Source organism: Gossypium hirsutum, chromosome D04 (assembly GCF_007990345.1).
Source record: "Gossypium hirsutum isolate 1008001.06 chromosome D04, Gossypium_hirsutum_v2.1, whole genome shotgun sequence".
NCBI lineage: Eukaryota > Viridiplantae > Streptophyta > Magnoliopsida > Malvales > Malvaceae > Gossypium > Gossypium hirsutum.
This window is the reverse complement of record NC_053440.1, coordinates 53168266-53190457: the sequence shown is the minus strand read 5'-3', so window position 1 is coordinate 53190457 and position 22192 is coordinate 53168266. Positions and strand designations below refer to the sequence as shown.

At 31.5% G+C, this 22192-nt stretch overlaps 2 protein-coding genes across 6 annotated transcripts; both read right to left on the bottom strand.

Annotated features, from left to right (window-relative positions):
• Positions 1-770: 770 nt before the first annotated feature.
• Positions 771-5218, bottom strand: LOC107898887 (light-mediated development protein DET1). 5 transcript variants are annotated; one of them, XM_041090883.1, is made up of 12 exons: positions 4830-5198; positions 4640-4739; positions 4309-4558; positions 3644-3872; positions 3118-3264; positions 2851-2919; positions 2630-2686; positions 2139-2219; positions 1782-2057; positions 1594-1689; positions 1296-1395; positions 771-1132 (listed from the first exon to the last, which is right to left on the bottom strand). In XM_041090883.1, the coding sequence occupies exons 1-12, from the start codon at positions 4899-4901 to the stop codon at positions 990-992; spliced, it is 1620 nt and encodes a 539-aa protein (XP_040946817.1). In that variant the 5' UTR covers positions 4902-5198; the 3' UTR covers positions 771-989. The 5 variants fall into 5 exon arrangements, with proteins under 5 accessions (XP_040946817.1, XP_040946815.1, XP_040946818.1 ...); XM_041090881.1 differs by having other exon boundaries at positions 4309-4739; positions 4830-5218; XM_041090884.1 differs by having other exon boundaries at positions 1893-2057; positions 4309-4739; positions 4830-5218.
• An 11709-nt stretch (positions 5219-16927) lies between these two features.
• Positions 16928-21183, bottom strand: LOC107898886 (alpha-galactosidase 1). The gene is made up of 15 exons (XM_016824453.2): positions 20867-21183; positions 20621-20679; positions 20268-20324; positions 20144-20178; positions 19893-19996; positions 19730-19805; positions 19566-19624; positions 19401-19466; positions 19229-19312; positions 19061-19125; positions 18882-18964; positions 18709-18799; positions 18561-18610; positions 17989-18129; positions 16928-17196 (listed from the first exon to the last, which is right to left on the bottom strand). The coding sequence occupies exons 1-15, from the start codon at positions 20995-20997 to the stop codon at positions 17104-17106; spliced, it is 1194 nt and encodes a 397-aa protein (XP_016679942.1). The 5' UTR covers positions 20998-21183; the 3' UTR covers positions 16928-17103.
• Positions 21184-22192: the final 1009 nt, after the last annotated feature.

The window sequence follows — 22192 nt, the reverse complement described above, 5'->3', positions numbered from 1 at the left end:
GACAATTATATATACATATTTTAAAAGTGATCAATGATTAGTTATTAAATTTATTAAAAAAAGTTTAAATGTCCCACACATACACGAAATACAATTTTCTTTTGTTTTTTTTTTTAAGTTATATGACTACGTTCTTTTTTGTTTAAATTTTTTATTTTTCATTTAACTATATAAAATTTAACGAAAAAACCTGATTGATAATTTGAGATGCAATTAAAATTTAGAACATTTTGAAGGATAAATTTAAAATAAAAGTTATAACTTAAGGATGTATGGTGGTGCCTTCATGTAACCAAAATTTTAACCTTCACAAATAAATTTAACAGAATAATACATATTCCTTAGTATATTATTTTTATAAGAAAACTTAAAAAGGTAAAATGACTTGTAAATAATAAATAAAAACTTTAAATTTTAACCTTTTGTTAATCTTTTTATAATTGGACTAATCAATCCATCAATCGTGGATCTGAATTAATTGAATTAAATATTAAAAAATTATAAAAATAAAAATATTAATCCAACTGTCTATATTAATTTACGAGTCAACCGATTCAAGCTCTTTCTTTAAATCAATGTGCTAACCATTCTCAATTTTACCAGCCTTTTGTTTTCTCTAAAATATCATTCAGCGCATAATTGAACCAAAAAATATTCATACATTCAACACACAACTAAATTTTGACATGTTGCATGTACTTATACCACGCTGGTGATATCATTTGAATCGTAGTTTATGTTATATTTTAATTATTTTTTCGAGACTAAAATTACTGGGTCAAGTTCAACTATAAGAAGAAAAGCAACATAGATTTTTACAGTTTGGGTAGGGTTACAATCATCTATAATTTACCCATTAAGTCATGAACTATCAACTACCTAAGTATCAAATATACAAAATAATACTTATCAAACTACAAAACTAGCTCAGGGCATTTCAAAAAGGGAGGAGAAGATAGTGGCTATCAAAGCAAATACTTACTAAAATCTTATCGCCGGAAGTGAATATTCACTGCTGACGGTGGCAAGAACAAAGATGGTTGGATGAAGGAGAGAGCCAATGGCCAAGCAGGATGGAACAGGAAATGCGAATACTTTTTGCTCCGGCCATCCGCGCCACCAAATTCAGGGCCTAAACCGAAAAAGGTTTAGACCATTAATACTTTTTCATACTATGCAACTACGGGACATATAAATGGAAAGTGAAATTTGATTAAGCTATATATGACAAAAAAAGGTTGGGCGGAAAAACCCCAAGTTTAGGTAATTGGGATAACACGAAGAAAAAGCATTACCTGTCTTGATCTTAAATTTGAGAATGTTTGGTTGCCTTCTAGAAATGAACCTGATGGGATGATCTGTCGATTGTCTGGGCCGGTCAGTTGCAGAGATTAGCTGCAAGAACATGCCAGAAAATGGTGAGGCGCTGATCAACCAGGTTTGAAGGAGCAGATAAACAATAAGAAGAGGGAAGGCATACATCGAAGAAAGAGAAACTATGGCCTCAAATGCCCGCAATGACATAAAAGAAACTATGGCCTTAAACAACGAGGTAGAAAGCATGGGAATATACTAGCAGCCAATGAATCAAACCTTTTCATCAAATCGGAAGAGAGACTGATCAAAGTAGGGAGAAGGACTCATTGATTGACAATTTAAAGGCAACGAGGACAGCATCTTCTTTACAAACTGCAGAAGAGTCATCAGGCAATTAGGCATACAAAATTGAAGATGAAGACTTAAAATACTATGCTGGAAATGATATCCAGCAACACCATTACCATGCCTGGCAGAATCCTGATGAGGAAAAATATCCAGAGGGAATTCCATAAATATACAAGAAAACTGTAAAAGGGTAGACTAGTAACAACTTCAGATAAAGAAATTAACACCTGTGAGACACTGGTGGCTTTATTCTTCATGCTCTTTAGTTGTTCAAGAGCATAAATATTATTTGAGTGAGAAGATATGAAATTCATATACATTGAATTTATTGATGTTGCGTGGAAGTGGTCACAGAACCGCTCAAAGAGAAGGTAAAGTTCATCTGCTGCATTCTGAATGAAGTAATATATCATGTGAATGTTCGAGAATTCAACAAAGAAGACAAAACAAACAAAACAATAATGAAATAATACCTGATAGAATGCAACAATTTCAGTTGTCTCCATATTATATACAGCAAAGAAAGCCGGAAGTTGGTCAGTGTTGCGTGATGCCTGAAATTTTCAAGTCAAAAAATCATAATGTATTTCAATCAAATATTTCTGTATAAAGCACAGCCAGTATAACAATCCATAAAGAGCTATTGAGGGTTTTATGTTAAAGAAATATGAATTTTGAAATTCTTTCATCAAGACACTACAATATATTTCCTTAAATATTTTAGGCCCTATTATTACTATTGTCTAAGGCACATGTTGCTCTGACTCTTCATTTCTCTTGGAAGTTTTCGTGTTTGACACAACACATATCCAGACATGGGTACAGGGATATGATCCTTCAAAGACTCCAAATACATGAAAGTCTTGGAAAAATTGGACAGACCCATTACAAACACATACTGGTTTCCTACACTCATAACGAAATTCAAGTAACATATGTACAAGCAAAAGCAAGAAAATCTTACCCCTACATCAACACTGCCAAACTTGATAAGCAGATGATGCCGGTCCAAGAATTGTACCTTTCCAAGAGTTGTGCATAAATTTGTTACATTTCCGTCAACTAAATAAGACTTTGATCATCCTATATCAAAGGACTTAAAAACAGAATAGAAAAATAATTTCATTTGACTTGTGGGAAACAGCAGCACAAGTGTGTAGAAGATAAAATAAATTAAAATTCTACCTTCAAGATCACCAAATCAACATAGTCCTGGAAATGGAAATAAAACTTCTTCTTTAAGCATTGGACCCTCTGATATAGCAAAAAAAAAAAACCATTGCAATTAAATCTCTGAAATTCAAGAGATAAAACTATTTCTGAAACTCTTCCTAAAGCTTCTTAGAATACTGATAATATAAAGTGATCTGAAAACAAAAGTAACTTCAAAAGAATATAATTAAACATGAGCAAAACAAAATAAAAGTTACTTTGCAGGTGCAGAAAGCTAACCTGGGTTTGATCTGTTTCTTCACTCCATATTTCTCGGAAGATGAATGAAAGTAAGCGTTGTTTGATACCACTCAAAAAAGAATTGTTTGAATTAGGCTGGTCATGATTTGTACCATTATCTACAAGATCTCCACGATTACCCGCCAACTGATGCAGTTTAACTTTTGTTAGAAGTTGAGAAACTTTATCATCAATAGTTAGATAGTTAGCTCAGAAACTCCACCTTGATGTAGCCTCTCAGGTTTAACAACTAAAACAATGAACACTATGGGCAGAGTCCAGAGATACATGGTATGGAGAAAGCCTTTTGCGTCCAAAACATTTACAAACACAAAAGTAGCCCTAAATTGAAAAGCTTTCAGACTAGTAGGAAACCAATGAGTGAAAAAACCCAATAACTTCAATTTACTAGTAAGAAAGTAAGAACAGTTGAAGTGGAATCAATGATGCCTAAGCTAACCTATGCAATACTTGCCAAACATAATAAAACTCAAATAGAGAACATAAAAGAAAAAATATATATTGCCTGAGAACTGGAATTTAGAAAAAGCTCGTCATCTTCACGACAGTATGCACCGATAGCTCGCACATCAACAAGGTTCCCGGAGTCCCTGATTTGAAGAATGTGTATTGTTTGATAACGAAGCGACACAACTGCCAGCAAATCATCATACAAGAAGGCACCCATATTATGGGTAAGATTGACACAATCATTGTGAAATACCTTCTCATCTAGCTTAAACCCATCTTCCAACCTGATTGAATTACAAACTCAAAATTAAGAACAGAACGTCATAGCATTAACAAATAAACTATTTCTACTAGTAAATTTCCTAAAAGAATAATTCAAAATCCGTTTGGGGAAATTCTAACAAATAGCCCATCAGTACTGCTTAAATTACCATCTTGTTGAGTGGATTTTGGCTACTTGAGCAGAAGTCTGTGAAGTGCCGGATACCCTCAACAGTTCCAGTATTGGGCCTGGGTGTAAGCGCAAATGCTGAGGTTTCCTTAGTGGGTGAAGGTTCTCCCACTCCATAAACCTGGCATGGCTCTTGTTTGATGCCGACGACACGTTACAGACTTCTCCCACGGAGGTCAAAATCCCCTCAACCCATCTATAGTAGGGATTCTATAACAAATGCAGTGTTCATCTTGAATTTGGCAAAGAACAGTGCAGAGTAGACAAACCTGAAGAGGTGAATAGTGATTTTTTCAAACGATGGAACCCCAAGGATTGCACCATCCGTGCCACGAGCATCTTGAATTTGTGCGGTGGAAGTAGCGAAGATTCCGTATTGATTACTCTCCATGTAGAGAAAGAAGTCTTTACATATAAGCTCGTTGCAGGAAGCAAGTGGTTTAACATATAACTGTGTGAAGAAACTCTCAAACCTCTTAGCTTGGGGAGGGAGTTCCTGGTTATTATCACAATCTTCTCCTTTACACGAAAACGAAAGCCATGTTGGCCTATACACAATCAAATCCTGACGGTTCCTACTGAAACACACAAAGTACTGACCATCATCCGTGAATTTAAAAAACGAATGGTCCGGACATTCCACATCATATATCGTAAAACTAGGAACTAAATTCTCGTAAAATCTCCTAGCAGAGTGAACCTGTAATTGAGACAAATCATCAAACAAGTGGTGGGCAATAAAAATCTAAACATCAAAATATAAAAATAAAGGTTGGAGAAATGAACATACACTGGTTCCAGGCGCAGGGGTTCGAATTTGACGCTCGAAAATTCGGGAAGCGACATTGTTGGTTTTGAACATCACCTTTAAATAAATTAAAAAACCCAAACAAGTACAAAAGAAAAAAAATTAGGGAATGTTGAGTTGTTGAAGGATATTGAAATGGATATGGAAATTTTTTATCTTTTTTCTAGTTTCCTTTTTGGTTCTTATCGACAACTATAATACAGTAATAAATAAAATAAATGGTAGAGATTGGGAAGATGGAGGAGAAAGAGCGTCGACGTAGGCAATTGGAAGGTGGGGAAGTGTTGAGAGGCTGAGAGAGCGTTGAGTGGCAGTGTGGGACAGTGAGCCACTTTGAGATCCAGACTTCGGCTTTTAAAGGTGGAATGAAAACAACTGATGAGATATTTGTTTCTTTCATAAAAACAGATGAGATCTTTATTTTTTTTTTCTTTTTAAATATTTAAATTTAAAATTTTTATTATTAATTAGATTTTATGATTTGGGTGAATGTATATATTTTATATTAAAAATAAATTAATGAATAATTATTAGTGGAAAAACGAGTTTTTTATATCAATTTTTTATTATCATGGCGTATTTCTCTATGCAAGTATTGACATCGCCTGCAATTTTCCTTCCAGCTAATAAAAATAAAACAAATTGTTGAGTTCATATATATATATATACTTACTTACTATCAAATATTGATATAAAAAGAAAAGCTATCAGGCTTCCTTTGGCTGCTTAGCCTTGAACATATGGTGGTGGCACATTCAAGTGTGCAGAACGTTGAGCTGCTAGTGTAGTGGGTGTTCTCGATAGTCTCCACCAGTACTTTCGACACCAGGCAATGTTGAATGCAGTCTTCAAGAGAGGATCCGTTGGTGACGCAGGTAGTAAACCAAAACGTATACTTTAACCCAATCGGGATGAGTGCTGTAACAACTTGAGGTGAGGGACTAACGAGGATCCCCAACAGCAAACAAAATATCAACACCCATGATTTCTCCCCAATTATGTATATATTTGATTCCCTTTAAGATATATAAATTTGCTGATGATTGTTTTGCATTGCATAAGATAGGGTTTATATAGACTTTGTGTAGGAGATTGTCATGCCAAATTGCCCTGCCAAATTTTGATTGAATGTAAAATTAAGATGCCAAACTGTCTTGTCAAAATTTGATTGAATGTAAAATTAAAAGACATTTCTATAAGCAAACTACCCTGCCAAAATTTAATTGAATGTAAAATTAAGATGCTAAACTATCTTGCCAAAATTTGATTGAATGCAAAATTAAGAAAACATTTCTATAAATAAACTGTCCTGTCAAAATTTGATTGAATGCAAAATTAAAATGACATTTCTATAAACAATCAAATTGATATGAAATGGACTTGTCATGCCAAACTACATGGAAAATATTTTTTAATTAATTGCCATTAAAATCATATTTAAAGTTTTCGATTCATTTTAAAAACTAATAGAATTACTGTAAAAAGCACTAGAACACAATCTTATTAAACTCAAGTTTTTTTATTTGATTCTCAAATGTGGATTCAAAATTACTTTTTAAATCAAATTTTTCAAATTTTCTTTTTTTTTAAATATTTTTATAGGTAATTGATTGTGTCAAATTCTTTAATATGTTTTTTTATTTAAAATTCATCAAAATATCTTAAAATAAATTAAGATAGATGCAACTTAAGAAGTAAATAACTTTAAAATAATAACAAAATTAACAATAAAACAAGTGTTATACAATATTCAAACAATAACAACAAAATAATAGCAATATAATAGTGAAATGTTAGCAATATAGGGAGAAAATAACAAGAAAATAGCATTACAACAACAAAAAATAGCAGTTTTTTTGTCTTTTTGTGAATTCGAGTCAGTCGGGTCGGGCCCAAACAAAAAATATATTACCAGAGGCTCGACCTGTTTTTTAAACGGGACTTATTTTTTTTTCCAAACCTATTTTTCGGACCTATATTTTTGCCCAAACCCTCCTACTTTTTGGCCAGACCTTTAGGCCAAGTTGGGTGGTCCGACCCATGAGCAGGTCTAGCTCAAGTCTCAAATAATGTTTTTTTAATTTTTTTTATTTGAAAGATTATATAAAAATATGATAAGATGAAAATATTATTATAATAATATTAATTATCATTTAAAGTAAATGTATTTTAATACTTTTATAGCTTAATTGGTGTCCAGTTACTCATAAACCAACTTAATCAACCACTTTATATATAGTATAGATACTAAAATTATCGCAAGCATCTGAGTGAAAAAAAATATTTAAGAAATATATTTTTTAAAAAATTATGTAAAAATTACATAAATTTTAATTAAAATGGTAAATTTAAGTATTAAAAATAATGGTATCTTAAGTTCAAATCCAATTATTGTACATTACTGTCATTTTTTGTCGACTATATTAACTTTTATTGATTGGTGATCAGTTCATTTCGATAATTTTAACAGAAGACTGAAAATACCTAAAAAAAACAAATAAATGTCGATTAAGGCTTAGCTCAATAAGCTCTATTGTTATTGGAAAAACTAGAATGAAGGGTATTTGAACGTGATTAAATGCATTTCTTTTTCTATTTTAAGGATTGGAATTGAGATATATTATAAATAGAAGTTCAGATGTAGTTATATTATTACTTTTTTTTTATGTTATTTGAGCAAATATAAAACTGAAAATGCAGCAGCAGCCAAATTATGTTTTTTTTTCATTCAAACTAAATGTAATTCAAAGCCTTTTATTATTCGTTCATTCATAGGCGATATCAATAGTTCTTCATGGCGCATCTCTCTATGCAAGTATTGACACAGCCTGCAACTTCCCTTACAACTAACAAAAACAAAACAAAGCGTTGAGTTCATATACATATTTACTTACCATCAAATATTAATATAAAAAGAAAAAAAGAAAAATTATCAGACTTCCCTTGACTGCTTAGCCTTGAACACGTGGTGGCGGCACATCCAAGTGTGCAGAACGTTGAGTTGCTAGTGTGATGGGTGTCCTCAATAGTCTCCACCAATAGGGGTGAAACCAGGAAATATTTTTAGAATGGCGAAATAAAATTTTAATTTTTAATAGTCTATATCTTTATAATTTTTAAAGAATTAAATTAAATTTTCATAATTTTAGGGGGGCAAAGTGCAATTTTACCTTTACTAATTTAAAATTATAAAATTTTCTAAAGGGCCAAAACAACAATTTTTCATTTTAGGGGGGTCGGGGCCCCTGCCAACCCCCCTTGCATTTGCCTTTGTCCACCAGTGCTTCCGAAACCAGGCAATGTTGAATGCAGTCTTCAAGGGAGGATCCGTTGGCGACGCAGGTAGTAAAGCAAAACGTATACTATAACTCAATTGGGATGAGTGCTGTAACAACTTGATGTGAGGGGCTAACGAGGATCTCCAACATTAAACAGAACATCAACACCCCTGATTTCTCCCCCGTTATGCATATATTTGATTTCCTTTTTAAGATATACAAATTTGTTGATGATTGTTTTGCATTGCATGAGATATGGTTTAAATAGACTTTGTGTAGAAGATTGTCATGCCAAACTGCCTTGCCAAATTTTGATTGAATGCATAATTAAGATGACATTTCTATAAATAATCAAATTGAGATGAAATGGACTTGTCATGCCAAACTAAATGGAAAATGCTTTTGATTAATTGTCATTAAAATCATATTTAAAGTTTTCGATTCATTTTAAAAATTAATGGAATTATTGTTAAAAGCACTGGAACACAATCTTATTGAACTCAAACTTTTTCTTTGAGTTTCAAATGCGGATTCAAAATTACTTTTTAAATGGAATTTTCCAAATATTCTTCTTTTTTTAATATTTTTATAGGTAATTGATTGTGTCAAATCCTTTAATGTCTTTTTTTATTATTTAGAATTCATGCAAATATCCTAAAACAAATTAAGATAGATGCAACTTAATAAGCAAATAACTTTAAAATAATAACAAAATTAACAATAAAACAAGTGTTATACAATATTCAAACAATAATAAAAAAATAGTAGCAACATAATAGTAAAATAGTAACACAATAGAGAGATTGTAACACCCCTTACCCGAGACCATGGCCGGAGTCGAGCATGAGGCGTTACTTGACTTAACTTAAAAGTTCGGGGCATAAAAATTTACTTTCAAATTTAATTTCATCATTCATAATAAAGCTGTCCTCCTGTACAGCAGTCACTAAAATAATTATAATTCAAGCTACAAAACTCGAAATTTAGATCCGTAAATTTTCCATAAAACCAGACTCATATATCTATTCATCATAAATTTTTCAGAATTTTTCTTTAGCCAATTAGTACAGTTTATTAGTTGAAGTCTCCCCTGTTTCACTAATCGACTATCCTAACCACTCATCACTAAAATTTAATTATCTCTTATTAAAGGCTTCATATGGTGATTAAACTTATTTCTACTGAAAATAGACTCATTAAGGAGTCTATACATATAAATTATAACTCAAAATTCCTTCTGTACAATTTTTAATGAATTTCTAAAGTCAGAACAGGGGACTTCAAAAACATTCTTGCCCTGTTTCACTAAAATTCAAATATTTAAAAGTATATAATTCTTTTGCTTACTCCACTTCTTTTATATGAAAGTAGACTCTTTCAGCTTTAATTTCATATCTCACTCAACTTCTAATTCTATTTCCACTATTTTTGGTGATTTTTAAAAGTTACATCAATGCTGCTGTCTAAGAACTGCTCCATTGCAATTTTTTAAAAAAAATTCAATATAACCCCTTTATAATTGTCTAACCTTCCCTGCAAATTTCAAATCACAACCAATTCCAGTATTTCATCTACTTCATTTAAATACTAATGAAGTTCAACCAATCAACCATTTCAAACTAAAAACATGTATATATTTCGATATCTAACGCAACCATAACATTCAAATTTACTTTTTACTTCAATTCCCTATACATGCCATATAAATCCAAAAAGTTGCTTAACATAAACTACCGGAGTATATCTGGATAGTGTGATTCTTGATGTAGATCCGATCCTCCGAATGTATAAATACGTTAATCTACAAAAACAATAAACACACACATGTAAGCTTATAGAAAAGCTTAGTAAGTTCATAGGCATAAAACATAAATCTTACCAAACACTTGTACACTTATACAATATACACCATTACTAAATTTACCTGTCAACCACAATCTTTGGTGAGTTCCTTGGTATAAACTCACTACTACTTATTCTTTTACCATAATTCCTTTGGGCCCATTTGTCACTTACCATCCTTGATCAAAATTAAGGAACGGTTACGGAAAATTGAGTACTTCACTTTCACTTTGACATATGACCTCTTATCACTTGTCCTTGATCAGATAAGTGTAGCTAGGCTACCACTTATCACTTTGCCACTTGATCAGATAAGTGTAGCTGAAGCTACCACTTATCACTTTATCACTTGATCAGATAAGTGTAGCCACTTATCACTTTGTCTCTTGATCAGATAAGTGTAACCACTTATCACTTTGTTTCTTGATCAGATAAGTGTAACCACTTATCACTTCGTTTCTTGATCAGATAAGTGTAGCCACTTATCACTTTGTTTCTTGATCAGAAGTACTCAAATCCGGTGTTCCACTTAATTTGATCATTTATTCGATTTTCACATTTTTATTTTATTCTCATTTCAACAATAAATACATTTCATCATACATTGTATAATTCATGAAATTAACATTTAATCATTAAATTTCAGCCATATGAACTTACCTGGATCGATTTGCAGAATTTGTAAAAGTTCAGGGACTAATCGGCTACTTTTTCTTTTCCTCGACTTGTTTCAGGTTCTCGATCTAAAATGAAAATTTATTCATTCATCAGCATTTAATTCAATTCTAATTCATTTCACAATTTATGCCCTTTAATTTTCGAAGTTACACTTTTACCCCAAACTTTACAGTTTTTACAATTTGATCCCTACTCAATTAACCCCTCAATTGATCTAATTTTTCTCAATTAACACCTTTTTCCAACTATTTTAGACTACTACATAGCCTTTCATACTCAAAACCGCAACACCAAACCTTAATTCCCAACTTTTTCACAATTAGGTCCCTAAAATCAATTTCTATCAAAATTACTTAATAAAATCATCATATAACAAAATTAAAGCTTCAATTTCATGTTTATTCATCATAAAAATCCAACACTAATCAATGGTAACTTTCAAAATCAGCCATGGAATCAAAAACTAATGAAATAATTAGTTGGACCTAATTGTAAAAGTATCAAAATCACAAAAATTAGAAGAAATAATCAAGAATTAAACTTACATGATTCAAAAATATGAAAAACCAGCTTATTCCAGACCTTCTATGGCGTTTTTGCTGATAAATTGTGAAGAGATCTCTAGATTTTTCACTTTTGTCTTTGTTTTAAATGTTTAATTTATTAAGTTTCCAATTTTGCCCCTGTTTCTCCTTACATTCTGCTGATTTTTCTTACCCAACCGTCCAGCCCATATAATTTGGGTCTAATAGCCTTTTAAATCCCTCCACTTTAGTCACTTAAGCTATTTAATCACAATTTAACAAATTTTACACTATTCCCAATTTAGTCCTTTTTAGTTAATTAACTATCCAAACGTTAAAATTTTCTAACGAAACTTTAATACCAACTCAATGACACTCTATAAATATTTCTAAAAATATTTATGGCTCGGTTTAAAATCTTCGAGGTCTCGATACCTCGTTTTTTTATTTTAATTATTTTAATATTTATTCCTAGTACACTATTCACTATTTCAAAAATTTTCCTAACTTCACATTTAACTTATACTTACTAAATTTATAATATTTTCTACTCGTTTGTCAGATTTAGTGATCTCGAATCACCATTCCGACACCACTAAAAATTCAGGCTATTACAAAATAACAAGAAAATAAAATTAAAACAACAAAAAATAGCAGCTTTTTTTTGTCCTTTTGTGTATTCAGGCCAGTCGGGTAGAGCCAGGCCAAAAATGTCTTACTAGAGGCCCAACTCGTTTTTCAAACGGGACTTATTTTTTTTTCCAAGCCCATTTTTCAAACCTATATTTTTGCCCAAACCCTCTCACTTTTTAGGCGGGCCTCTAGGCCGAGTTGAGTGGTCCAACCCATGAGCAGTTCTAGCTCGATTCTCAAATAATTTTTTTTAATTTTTTTATTTAAAGATTATATAAGAATATGATAAGATGAAAATATTATTATAATAATTTTAATTATCATTTAAAGTAAATGTATTTTAATACTTTTATAGCAGAATTGTGTCGAGTTACGCATAAATCAACTCAATCAACCACTTTATATATAGTATAGATATTAAAATTATGACAAGCATTTGAGGGAAAAAATATTTAAGAGATATATTTTTTAAAAATTATGTAATTTTTACATAATTTTTAATTGAAATGGTAAATTTAAGTATTAGAAATAATGGTATCTTAAGTTCAAATTCAATTATTGTATATTATTATCATTTTTTGTCGACTATATCAACTTTTATTGATTAGTGATCAGTTCATATCGATATTTTTAACAGAAGACTGAGAATACCTAAAAAAGAAAAAACAAATAGATGTCGATTAAGGCTTAGCTCAATTAGTACTATTGTTATTGGAAATTAGAAGGACGAGTATTTGAACGTGATTAAATACATTTTTTTTCAGGATTGAGATTGAGATAGATTATAAATAGAAGTAGGCATCGCATAAAAAAAACATATAAAAAGTTCAGATATAGTTGTATTATTACTTTTTTTATACTATTTGAGCAAATATAAAACTGAAAATAAAGCAGTATCCAAATTAAGTTTTTTTTTTATTCAGACTAAACGTAATTCAAGGCCTTTTATTATTATTTCATTCATAGGCGTTATCATCAGTTCGTCATGACACATCTCTCTATGTAAGTATTGACACAACCTGCAACTTCCCTTGCAACTAACAAAAACAAAACAAATCATTGAGTTCATATACATACTTACTTACCATCAAATATTAATATAAAAAGAAAAAATAAAAATTATCAGACTTCCCATGGCTGCTTAGTCTTGAGCACATGGTAGCGCACATCCAAGTGTGCAAAACGTTGAGTTGCTAGTGTGATGGGCGTCTTCGATAGTTTCCACCAGTAGGGGCGAAGCTAGAAAATTTTTTTAGGGGGGTCGAAATGAAATTTTAATTTTAATATTCTATATCTTTATAATTTTTAAAGGATTAAATTAAATTTTCATAATTTTAAGGGGGGTCAAAGTGTAATTTTACCTTTATTAATTTAAAATTTTAAAATTTTTTAAAATGCCAAAACAATAATTTTCCATTTTAGATGGGGGGTGGGGCCCCTGCCAGCCCCCCTGCATTTGCCTCTGTCCACCAGTGTTTCCGAAATTAGGTAATATTAAATGCAACCTTCAAGAAAAGATCCGTTGGCGACGCAGATAGTAAAGCAAAATGTATACTTTAGCCCAATCGGGATGAGTGCTGTAACAACTTGATGTGAGGGGCTAACGAGGATTTCCAACACCAAACAGAACATCAACACGCCTGATTTCTCTCCCATTATTTATATATTTGATTCACTTTTAAGATATATAGATTTGTTGATGATTGTTTTGCATTGCATGAGATATGATTTATATAGACTTTGTGTAAGAGATTGTCATGCCAAACTGCCCTGCTAAAATTTGATTAAATGCAAAATTAAGATACCAAACTGTCCTGCCAAAATTTGATTGAATGCAAAATTAAGATGGCATTTCTATAAACAATCAAATTGAGATGAAATAGACTTGTTAAGCCAAACTAAATGGAAAATGCTTTTGATTAATTGTCATTAAAATCATATTTAAAATTTTTGATTCATTTTAAAAATTAATGGAATTATTGTCAAAAGCATTAGAACACAATCTTATTGAACTCAAATATTTTCTTTGATTCTCAAATGCGTATTCAAAATTACTTTTTAAATGGAATTTTCCAAATATTCTTCTTCTTTTTTAATATTTTTATAGGTAATTGATTGTGTCAAATCCTTTAATGTCTTTTTTATTTATTTAGAATTCATCCAAATATCCTAAAATAAATTAAGATAGACGTAACTTAACAAGCAAATAAATTTAAAATAATAATAAAATTAACAATAAAACAAGTGTTATGCAATATTCAAATAATAATAACAAAACAGTAGTAATATAATAGTGAAATGGTAGCAAAATAGAGAGAAAACAATAAGAAAATAACATTAAAACAACAAAAATTACAAATTTTTTTTCCTTTTGTGAATTCGGGCTAGCCAAATCGGGCCCAGGCTAAATATGTCTTACCAGAGGCCCTACTTATTTTTTAAACGAGCCTTATTTTTTTTCCAAGCCCATTTCTCAAGCCTATATTTTTGCCCAAACCCTCCCACTTTCTGGGAGGACCTTTGGGCCGAGTTGGGTGGCCCGTCCCATGAGCAGGTGTAATGTTTTTTTAATTTTTTTATTTGAAAGATTATATAAAAATATGATAATATAAAAATATTATAAAAATATTAATTATCCTTTAAAGTAAATCTATTTTAATATTTTTATTACTGAATTTGTGTTGAGTTACTCATAAATCAACTTAATCAACCACTTTATATATAATATAGATATTAAAATTATGGCAAGCATCTGAGTGAAAATAAAAATTTAAGAAATATATTTTTTAAAAATTATGTAATAATTACATAAATTTTAATTGAAATGGTAAATTTATGTAAAAATTACATAAATTTTAATTGAAATGGTAAATTTAAGTATTAAAAATAATGGTATCTTAAGTTCAAATACAATTGTTGTACATTACTATTATTTTTTGTCGACTATATTAACTTTTATTGATTGTTAATTAGTTCATGTCGATAATTTTAACAGAAGACTGAGAATACCTAAAAAAAAACAAATAGATGTTGATTAAAGCTTAGCTCAATTAGCACTATTGTTATTGGAAAATTTAGAATGGGGTATTTGAACGTGATTAAATGTATTTCTTTTTCTATTTTAAGAACTGAGATTGAGATAAATTATAAATAGAAGTAAGCATGGTATAAAGAAAAACATATAAAAAGTTCAGATGTAGTTGTATTATTACTTTTTTTATATACTATTTGAGCAAATATAAAACTGAAAATAAAGCAAATTATGTTTTTCTTTTTCATTCAGACTAAATGTAATTCAAAGCCTTTTATTATTATGTCATTCATAGGCGATATCATTAGTTCTTCATGGCACATCTCTCTATGCAAGTATTGACACAGCCTGCAACTTCCCTTGCAGCTAACAAAAACAAAACAAATCGTTGAATTCATATACATACTTACTTACCATCAAATATTAATATAAGAATAAAAAAGAAAAATTATCAAACTTCCTTTGGCTGCTTAGCCTTGAACACATGGTGGTGGCACATCTAAGTGCGCAGAATGTTGAGCTGCTAGTGTGGTGGGTGTTCTCGATAGTCTCCACCAGCAGAGGCGAAGTTAAAATTTTTTTTAGGGGGTCGAAATGAAATTTTAATTTTTAATAGTCTATATCTTTATAATTTTTAAAGGATTAAATTAAATTTTCATAATTTTAGGAGGTTAAAGTGTAATTTTACCTTTACTAATTTAAATTTTTAAAATTTTTTAAAGGGCCAAAACAACAAATTTTCATTTTAGGGGGGCTGGGGCCCTTGCCAACCCCCTTGCATTTGCCTCTGTCCACCAATGCTTCTGACACCAGGCAATGTTAAATGTAGTCTTCAGGGGAGAATCTGTTGGTGACACAAGTAGTAAAGCAAAACGTATACTTTAATCCAATCGGGATGAGTGCTGTAACAACATGATGTACGGGGCTAACGAGGATCTCAAAGACCAAACAAAACATCAACACCCTTGATTTCTCCCCCATTATGTATATATTTGATTCCCTTTTAAGATATATAGATTTGTTGATGATTGTTTTGCATTGCATGAGATATGGTTTATATAAACTTTATGTAGGAGATTGTCATGCTAATCTGTCCTGCCAAAATCATATGAATATATTTTAATGCTTCCAACGGCTACTTTTTAGACTTGTCTTGAGACATCTTGTTAGGTCTCAAGACATGACGTGTAGGGACAATTTAATGCTTCCAGTGGGTAGATTTCATCACAACGGCCATAAATGTTCATAAACTTGTTCTTTGACATTTCATCCCTAAACAATTTTATCTAATTATTTTAGCATTTCATATTTGTTAATTTATTCTCTTTCTAACATTAAACGTATATCCATTGTTATCAAATGTAAATAATTAACAATAAATACTATGCAATTTAGTTAAATTTTAGTATAAATAACTTATAAAAAATACTATATAATTATTCAGTGGGTCAAAATGTATAAATTTTTTTATTTATTTTGGATTGATATATAAATACGAATTTAATATTTTCAATATTTGATAATTCAAAATAATTTGATAAAAATTTTCTATAAAAAAAAGTGAAAAATGACAAGTAGATAAAGGTCTAAATAAAAACTTTCGAGTAGTTTAATAATCATTTTGTAACTTTTTTAAATTGATTGACCAAACATAAATTTACTAATAATTTAATAACCTTGGCTGTAATTTGTCCTAAATTACATGAATATAAAATGTAAATTACCCAAAAATAAGACTCCTTGGTAATTAGTTTAAAACAGAAATAAAACGGCAGAAGAAACAGAAAACTGAAACCAAAAAGTAAAGACGCAAGCTACGTATTTTAATAGTGTCCAAATTTTAGCAGAAACCAATCACATGCCCTCTGGATTAATGATCATACTTTTCAAAACTCAACAGAATGGACCCATTCCATTTAATTAACCAGAAACCGATGATTTGTTCAATTTGTAGGTATGTTAAATTTGGTTTAGAGTTTAAAATTTAAGATCGTCGACACGGTTATAACTTTTATATACAATTATGTGTATATACATGTGAAAACAATGTCTGCAAGACTAAAATCATCTATTGCAACATGAAAAACACCATTGTTGGATCTAATTAAAGAGGAAAGCTTAGCTTCCTCCATCTTATTAATGACTAAATTCATGTACTGATCTTAAAAAGAAATAAATAATAATTCCATGGCACATCTAGAATTACAGGGTATAAATGATGACTGCAACTTCAAGGGAATAGTGGCAAAAAGCCTAAAAACATGATGGTTTTAAGCAATTGGCTTCAATACATACAGTTTGCATGAATGCGGTCTCAATGTTGCTGTCAAATTGCCCACAAATGTTGTCTTCAGTGTTTTGTGCTGCAAATAGATGCACATTAGTGGGTGTGTTACCAGCTATGTACTCAAACTCGAGAGTGAAATTTGTATATATGTACATGTCAGACACGGGTAGAACTGTTTATGGGTCGAGCCATCTGGTCGAAAAGTGGGATGATTTGGGCAAAAATATAGGCCTGGAAAATGAGCTTAGGCTAAATAAAAGGCCCATTTAAAAATAGACTGGGCCTCAGGTAATTTTTTTCAGCACGGGCCCAACCTGGCCCAAATGTATCGATAACCTTAACAAAATATAGGTACCTTTCACAAAAGTATCAATACCCTGCCTGGTATCGATAACGTTTTAAGGTTCGATGTTTTGAAAATTAAAGAAAAATTGCCTAAGTACCGATACCCTCCCTAAGGTATTGATACTTCGTAGCAAGTATCGATACTATAGGATTTAATACGGGCTGGGTCGGTCCAGACCTGAGTTTAGCATCTATAATCTGGGCTGAGCTTAAGCAAAATTTTAGGCCAATTTTTTGGGCTAGGCCCGAGCCTACCAAACAGGTCCAAATTTTTGTTATGGCCCGGCCCATGGACACGTCTAGACACGGGTAAACTTGAATTTTTTTCGAGTTTTTTCATATATTTGGAGGATAAAACAATCATATCCTTGTTTAGCAATGATAGTCCGACTCTTCGTTTTTCTTAAATACCCATGTATTGTCCGAGTAACATAAATCGCAAAGAATTAAAGGCATACTAAATGGGTATTAAGTAAAACACTTATGCATGCAATGGAAAATGACAACATATGCAATTGAGTACCTCCCAAAGGTCTCTGGCTTGAACCACAGTCTTGGGGTCTAGACCAATGTCATCCCAACGAGCTGTTGTAGAATAACGAACAGGACCCCTGTTGAGTAGGACCACGGCAATTTTATAACCAGAAAGTGGAGCTGACCAAATCTGTAAGGAGGCAGAGAAAAATTAGTAGAGTGACAAATCCGAGCAGAAAACAATAAACCAAAAAGTATAATGATCGGGATTAGGATGTCTCCCCTGCTTCACCGCACATAACAGGAGCATACATCAAGAATATTGTCCTCTTTGGACACCTACAAACCTCTTAAAAGCTTTTGTCACCAGAAGGGAACAGACGATCAATCCCTTATGAGAGTCAAGTAGGGAAAAGGACAGAGAGATCCTTGGTTGGTTCAGACCGAACTAAGCTCTTCTTCGGGTGACAAAGAATTGAGGGGCTTGTGGATGCACAAACAAGACAATGAATACCTTAGATGTAAGTGTATGCAGGGTAATAAACAAATCCCGATACGTCCAATGATGCAGAGAGCTGTTCAAATCACGAACATTACAAAAAGGAGCTGTATGAATTTTACCTCTTGATCGCCTTCCATCCTAACCTTCTTGGCTTGAAAACCGTATGGATCTATTGCAGGCCATAACATGAAAGTCAAAAAATGTGATGATCATCGATGAATGAAGGATGGAACATAATGGTATTTGTAGAAAGGCACATGTGGTTACCTTGGTTAACAGCAATGACTTCCTTATTCGTGATGATATCCATCGTTTCTCTTGTCATATTCCTTATATCACAACCAAGAAGAAGAGGTGCCTGCAATAACATTCACATTTTTATCAACCAGATGCAACAAGTTTATCACCTGACACGGAAAAGAAGATTTCATCCGTAATACCTTTGAAATAGCCCACAAGCTGAAATGTACTATGTATTCATCTTTTGTCATCCCTCCATTCCCCACCTCGAGCATGTCCGGATCTATTGAAACCGATGGCATAAGTTTATCAGAAATTGTACTTATAATTATAAATGATATCTACATCGGAACATTGACACTGGTTCAGATTTTCTAACCATTCCAACCACCGGGCCTTGCATATTCAGCATAAATTTCATTCTGGTCAGCTCTAGAGATCATACTGCCAGGGATCAAAAATCACAAGTTATGGTTGTACCGCTCTAGGCCGAGGCTATGGAACTGGAAACAATAAAATCCTGACTTTCTTGGCATTAATATTTTACCTTTCCCAATTATCGGATATGTCGTTAGTTGTCCTCCAGCTATTTCCTAAAGGAGCACCCCATTCAGCAGGGTGCATATCTCCCCTAAGAAACCACAATGAAACATAAGTCGAATTGAGAAGACCCGGCAAATGCTTGAATAAAGGCTTAAGTTCAGTGCTTCAAAAAGTACCATTCACACAGAGAAAAGAAGATGGGGCGGCCAGCCTTCATCAAAGCTCGAGTCATGACAGGGTATCTAAATTAAGAACAGTAGCAACATATGAGAAGATTGCTATACGTTTTAAAAATATTGCTAAAAATTTGAAAAAAAGGGAAAGCCAATCCTGTAATTGACCTTTGTGTTGGCTTCGAGCCATCATTATTGCAGTTATCATACTTCAAATAATCAATACCCTGCAAATAAAACAATACAGATTTAAGTATATATACATAAAAATGAAATATAATTATATATTTATGTAAGATTAGCAAATGGAAAATGGACAACGAAATCCATACCCAAGAAGCAAAGGTTTTAGCATCCTGCTCTTCATAACCAAGTGAACCAGGCATTCGCCTACTACAGGTAAAGTACCTGGAAAAACAGACAACAACATATCCACCAGCTTTGTCATAACAATTCTAGATTCATAGAAATTCAACATTGAAAGAGTTGCATTACCCCGCATCCGAGTAAATCCCAAGCTTAAGACCCTTCTTGTGAACATAATCTGCGAGAGCCTTTATTCCAGATGGAAATGTTGACTTCTTAGGCACTAGATTACCCTGAAATTCGATTCGAGTCCGATCTTTATAACTACATCAACTAATTCTAGACTTTTATAAGAGAATCATTTCCAGCTTTCTAAAGCATCTAACTTGTTACATAGGAAAAACAAAAGAAAGCAGGAAGTATGCAGAAAAGGAAAACACCTTGTCATCACGAGAAATTTCAGCCCAGCAATCATCTAAGAAAACAGATATTGAAATGGTTTATCAGTCATTTTCAATCCAGGATGCCAATAAAGGGTACTACTTCAGATTAATAGAATCACACCTATATTAACATATTCATATCCAAGCTTGGAGAGCCCAGTTGAAACTAGAGCATCAGCTGTCAAACAATCAAAATATTCATTATCCTATGATAAAAATGAAAGGAAAAAAGAACAAAAATAACCCGTCCTTTTTTTAAAGTTGTATTACTATTTATCACTGTATTATCAACCATCCAATGAAATTTGGATTAAGGACTGCTTTTCAATCTTATGTTACTCTTATTTGAGTGAGTGTCAGATACAATTATGTGTTCAATATGGATACTTAAAAATGAAATAAATGAGAGTATTTAAGTTTTAAAAAAATAAAATAAAATTTAAAGAAAAAGACATAATTGGATTCTATGTTTACCAGTTTCTCTGATCATTTTTTCATCAATATTGCATCCAAAGTGATTCCAGCTGTTCCAACTGCAGTGGAAGTAAGAAAATAAAAACAGACCCAATTTACATAATATTATCAGTATTTACAGAGAACAATCTCAGCAAAACATAATCGAAGTTCAATCTCAGTAAAACTATGGCGTTTTAAGTTACGACCTCCACCGACAAAAAAAATTAGTGAAAAAAGAGCTGGAAAAATAAAAACATAGCATACCCCATGGGAGGAGTCATTCCAAGACCATTACTCAACATACTTCTTCTGTTTTCTGCTACTGTCAACGCCGCCAACTCCATCATCAACATTATCGCTGCTAATGCCGCCACAACACAGCGTCGTTTCCCCATCTCCGCCGAGATCTCCAACCAAAAGAAAAAGAAGAAGAAGTGCTTTAGAACTGTTTATAGGAAGAAAATAAAAGAACAGAGTGATCTCTTTTGTATTGTATTTACAGTGAATGAAAGGGATAAAGAGATACTGATTGAAAGCTCTGTACTTTTATGGATTCATGCAATTATTTATAATGCCAAAATTGCCCTTGTCAATTGACTATCTTTATAAATATTTCTTTACAATAAGATAATTTTAAGAAACCATTTTTCTTTATCAATAAGACAAAATTATATTGGAGTTAATTGCATCAGAGATCCTTAAATTATGACGTTCACTTTAAATTGGTCTTCAAATTTTTAAACATTCTAACTATATCCTTAAGTTATAAAAATTTTAAAGTAAAACTGGACGGATGTTGTAAAAATCTTGATTTTAAAGTTTTCAAAGCTTTTAAATGAATTTGCCATTCGCATTCTCTTTTTTCAGTTTTATTTTATTTTTAGTTTTTAATTTTAAATGTTGTTTGACTAGGGGTGAAGCCAGAAAATTTTTTTAGGAAGGCCAAAATTAAATTATAATTTTTAAATGATTAAACCAAATTTTTATCTTTTTTAGGAGGTTAAAATATAATTTTACTTTTACTATTTTAAATTTTAAATTTTTTGAAGGGTTTAAATGGATAATTTTTCATTTTAGGGGACTCCTTTCTTTAAAATTTCTATTTTAAATAATGAATTGACCTAACCGATATAACAATGATAAGTTAACGATGTAACTAAAATATTTTGAAATTTGAGTGTTATCATAATTTAGAGATGGCTGATGCAATTAAGCAAAACGTTAGAAAATGTTTTACGATGAATTTTATAAAATAAAAAAATTAATATTAATTTAAGTTATTTTTCTTACCGAGTCATTATCCATTCATATCCGTACTTTAAGCCTATTTACCGGAATTTATCGGTTTAGAAAATGACAACAATTTAACATAATTTTTTTAATTTTATACTAAATTATTATATTACAATAATTGAGAATTTAATTTAAGGAATATATGATTATATTTTGTATTAGTATTATGAGGTAATATCCGATGTGTTATATATGACTTTACTAATTTTTTTTCCTTGTTATGCATGTTCTGCTAGAGTATAATAGACTGGCAGATTGCCTGGTCAAAGTTGTTTCTAGTGATCTTAGCAGGTTATC

Bases quoted from the DNA above. Each gene is read 5' to 3' on its own strand.
- LOC107898887 (XM_041090881.1), bottom strand. From the start codon at position 4,901: ATGTTCAAAACCAACAATGTCGCTTCCCGAATTTTCGAGCGTCAAATT. The intron at 4,740-4,829 runs GTATGTTCATTT...TCTCAATTACAG, and splicing joins CCCCTGCGCCTGGAACCAGT to GTTCACTCTGCTAGGAGATT. The intron at 2,920-3,117 runs GTTAGCTTTCTG...TTGCTATATCAG, and splicing joins AAGAAACAGATCAAACCCAG to AGGGTCCAATGCTTAAAGAA.
- LOC107898886 (XM_016824453.2), bottom strand. From the start codon at position 20,997: ATGGGGAAACGACGCTGTGTTGTGGCGGCATTAGCAGCGATAATGTTG. The intron at 20,179-20,267 runs GTGTGATTCTAT...CTGTTTTCTTAG, and splicing joins ATATGAATATGTTAATATAG to ATGATTGCTGGGCTGAAATT. The intron at 19,467-19,565 runs GTCAATTACAGG...TTCTTAATTTAG, and splicing joins GGCTCGAAGCCAACACAAAG to ATACCCTGTCATGACTCGAG.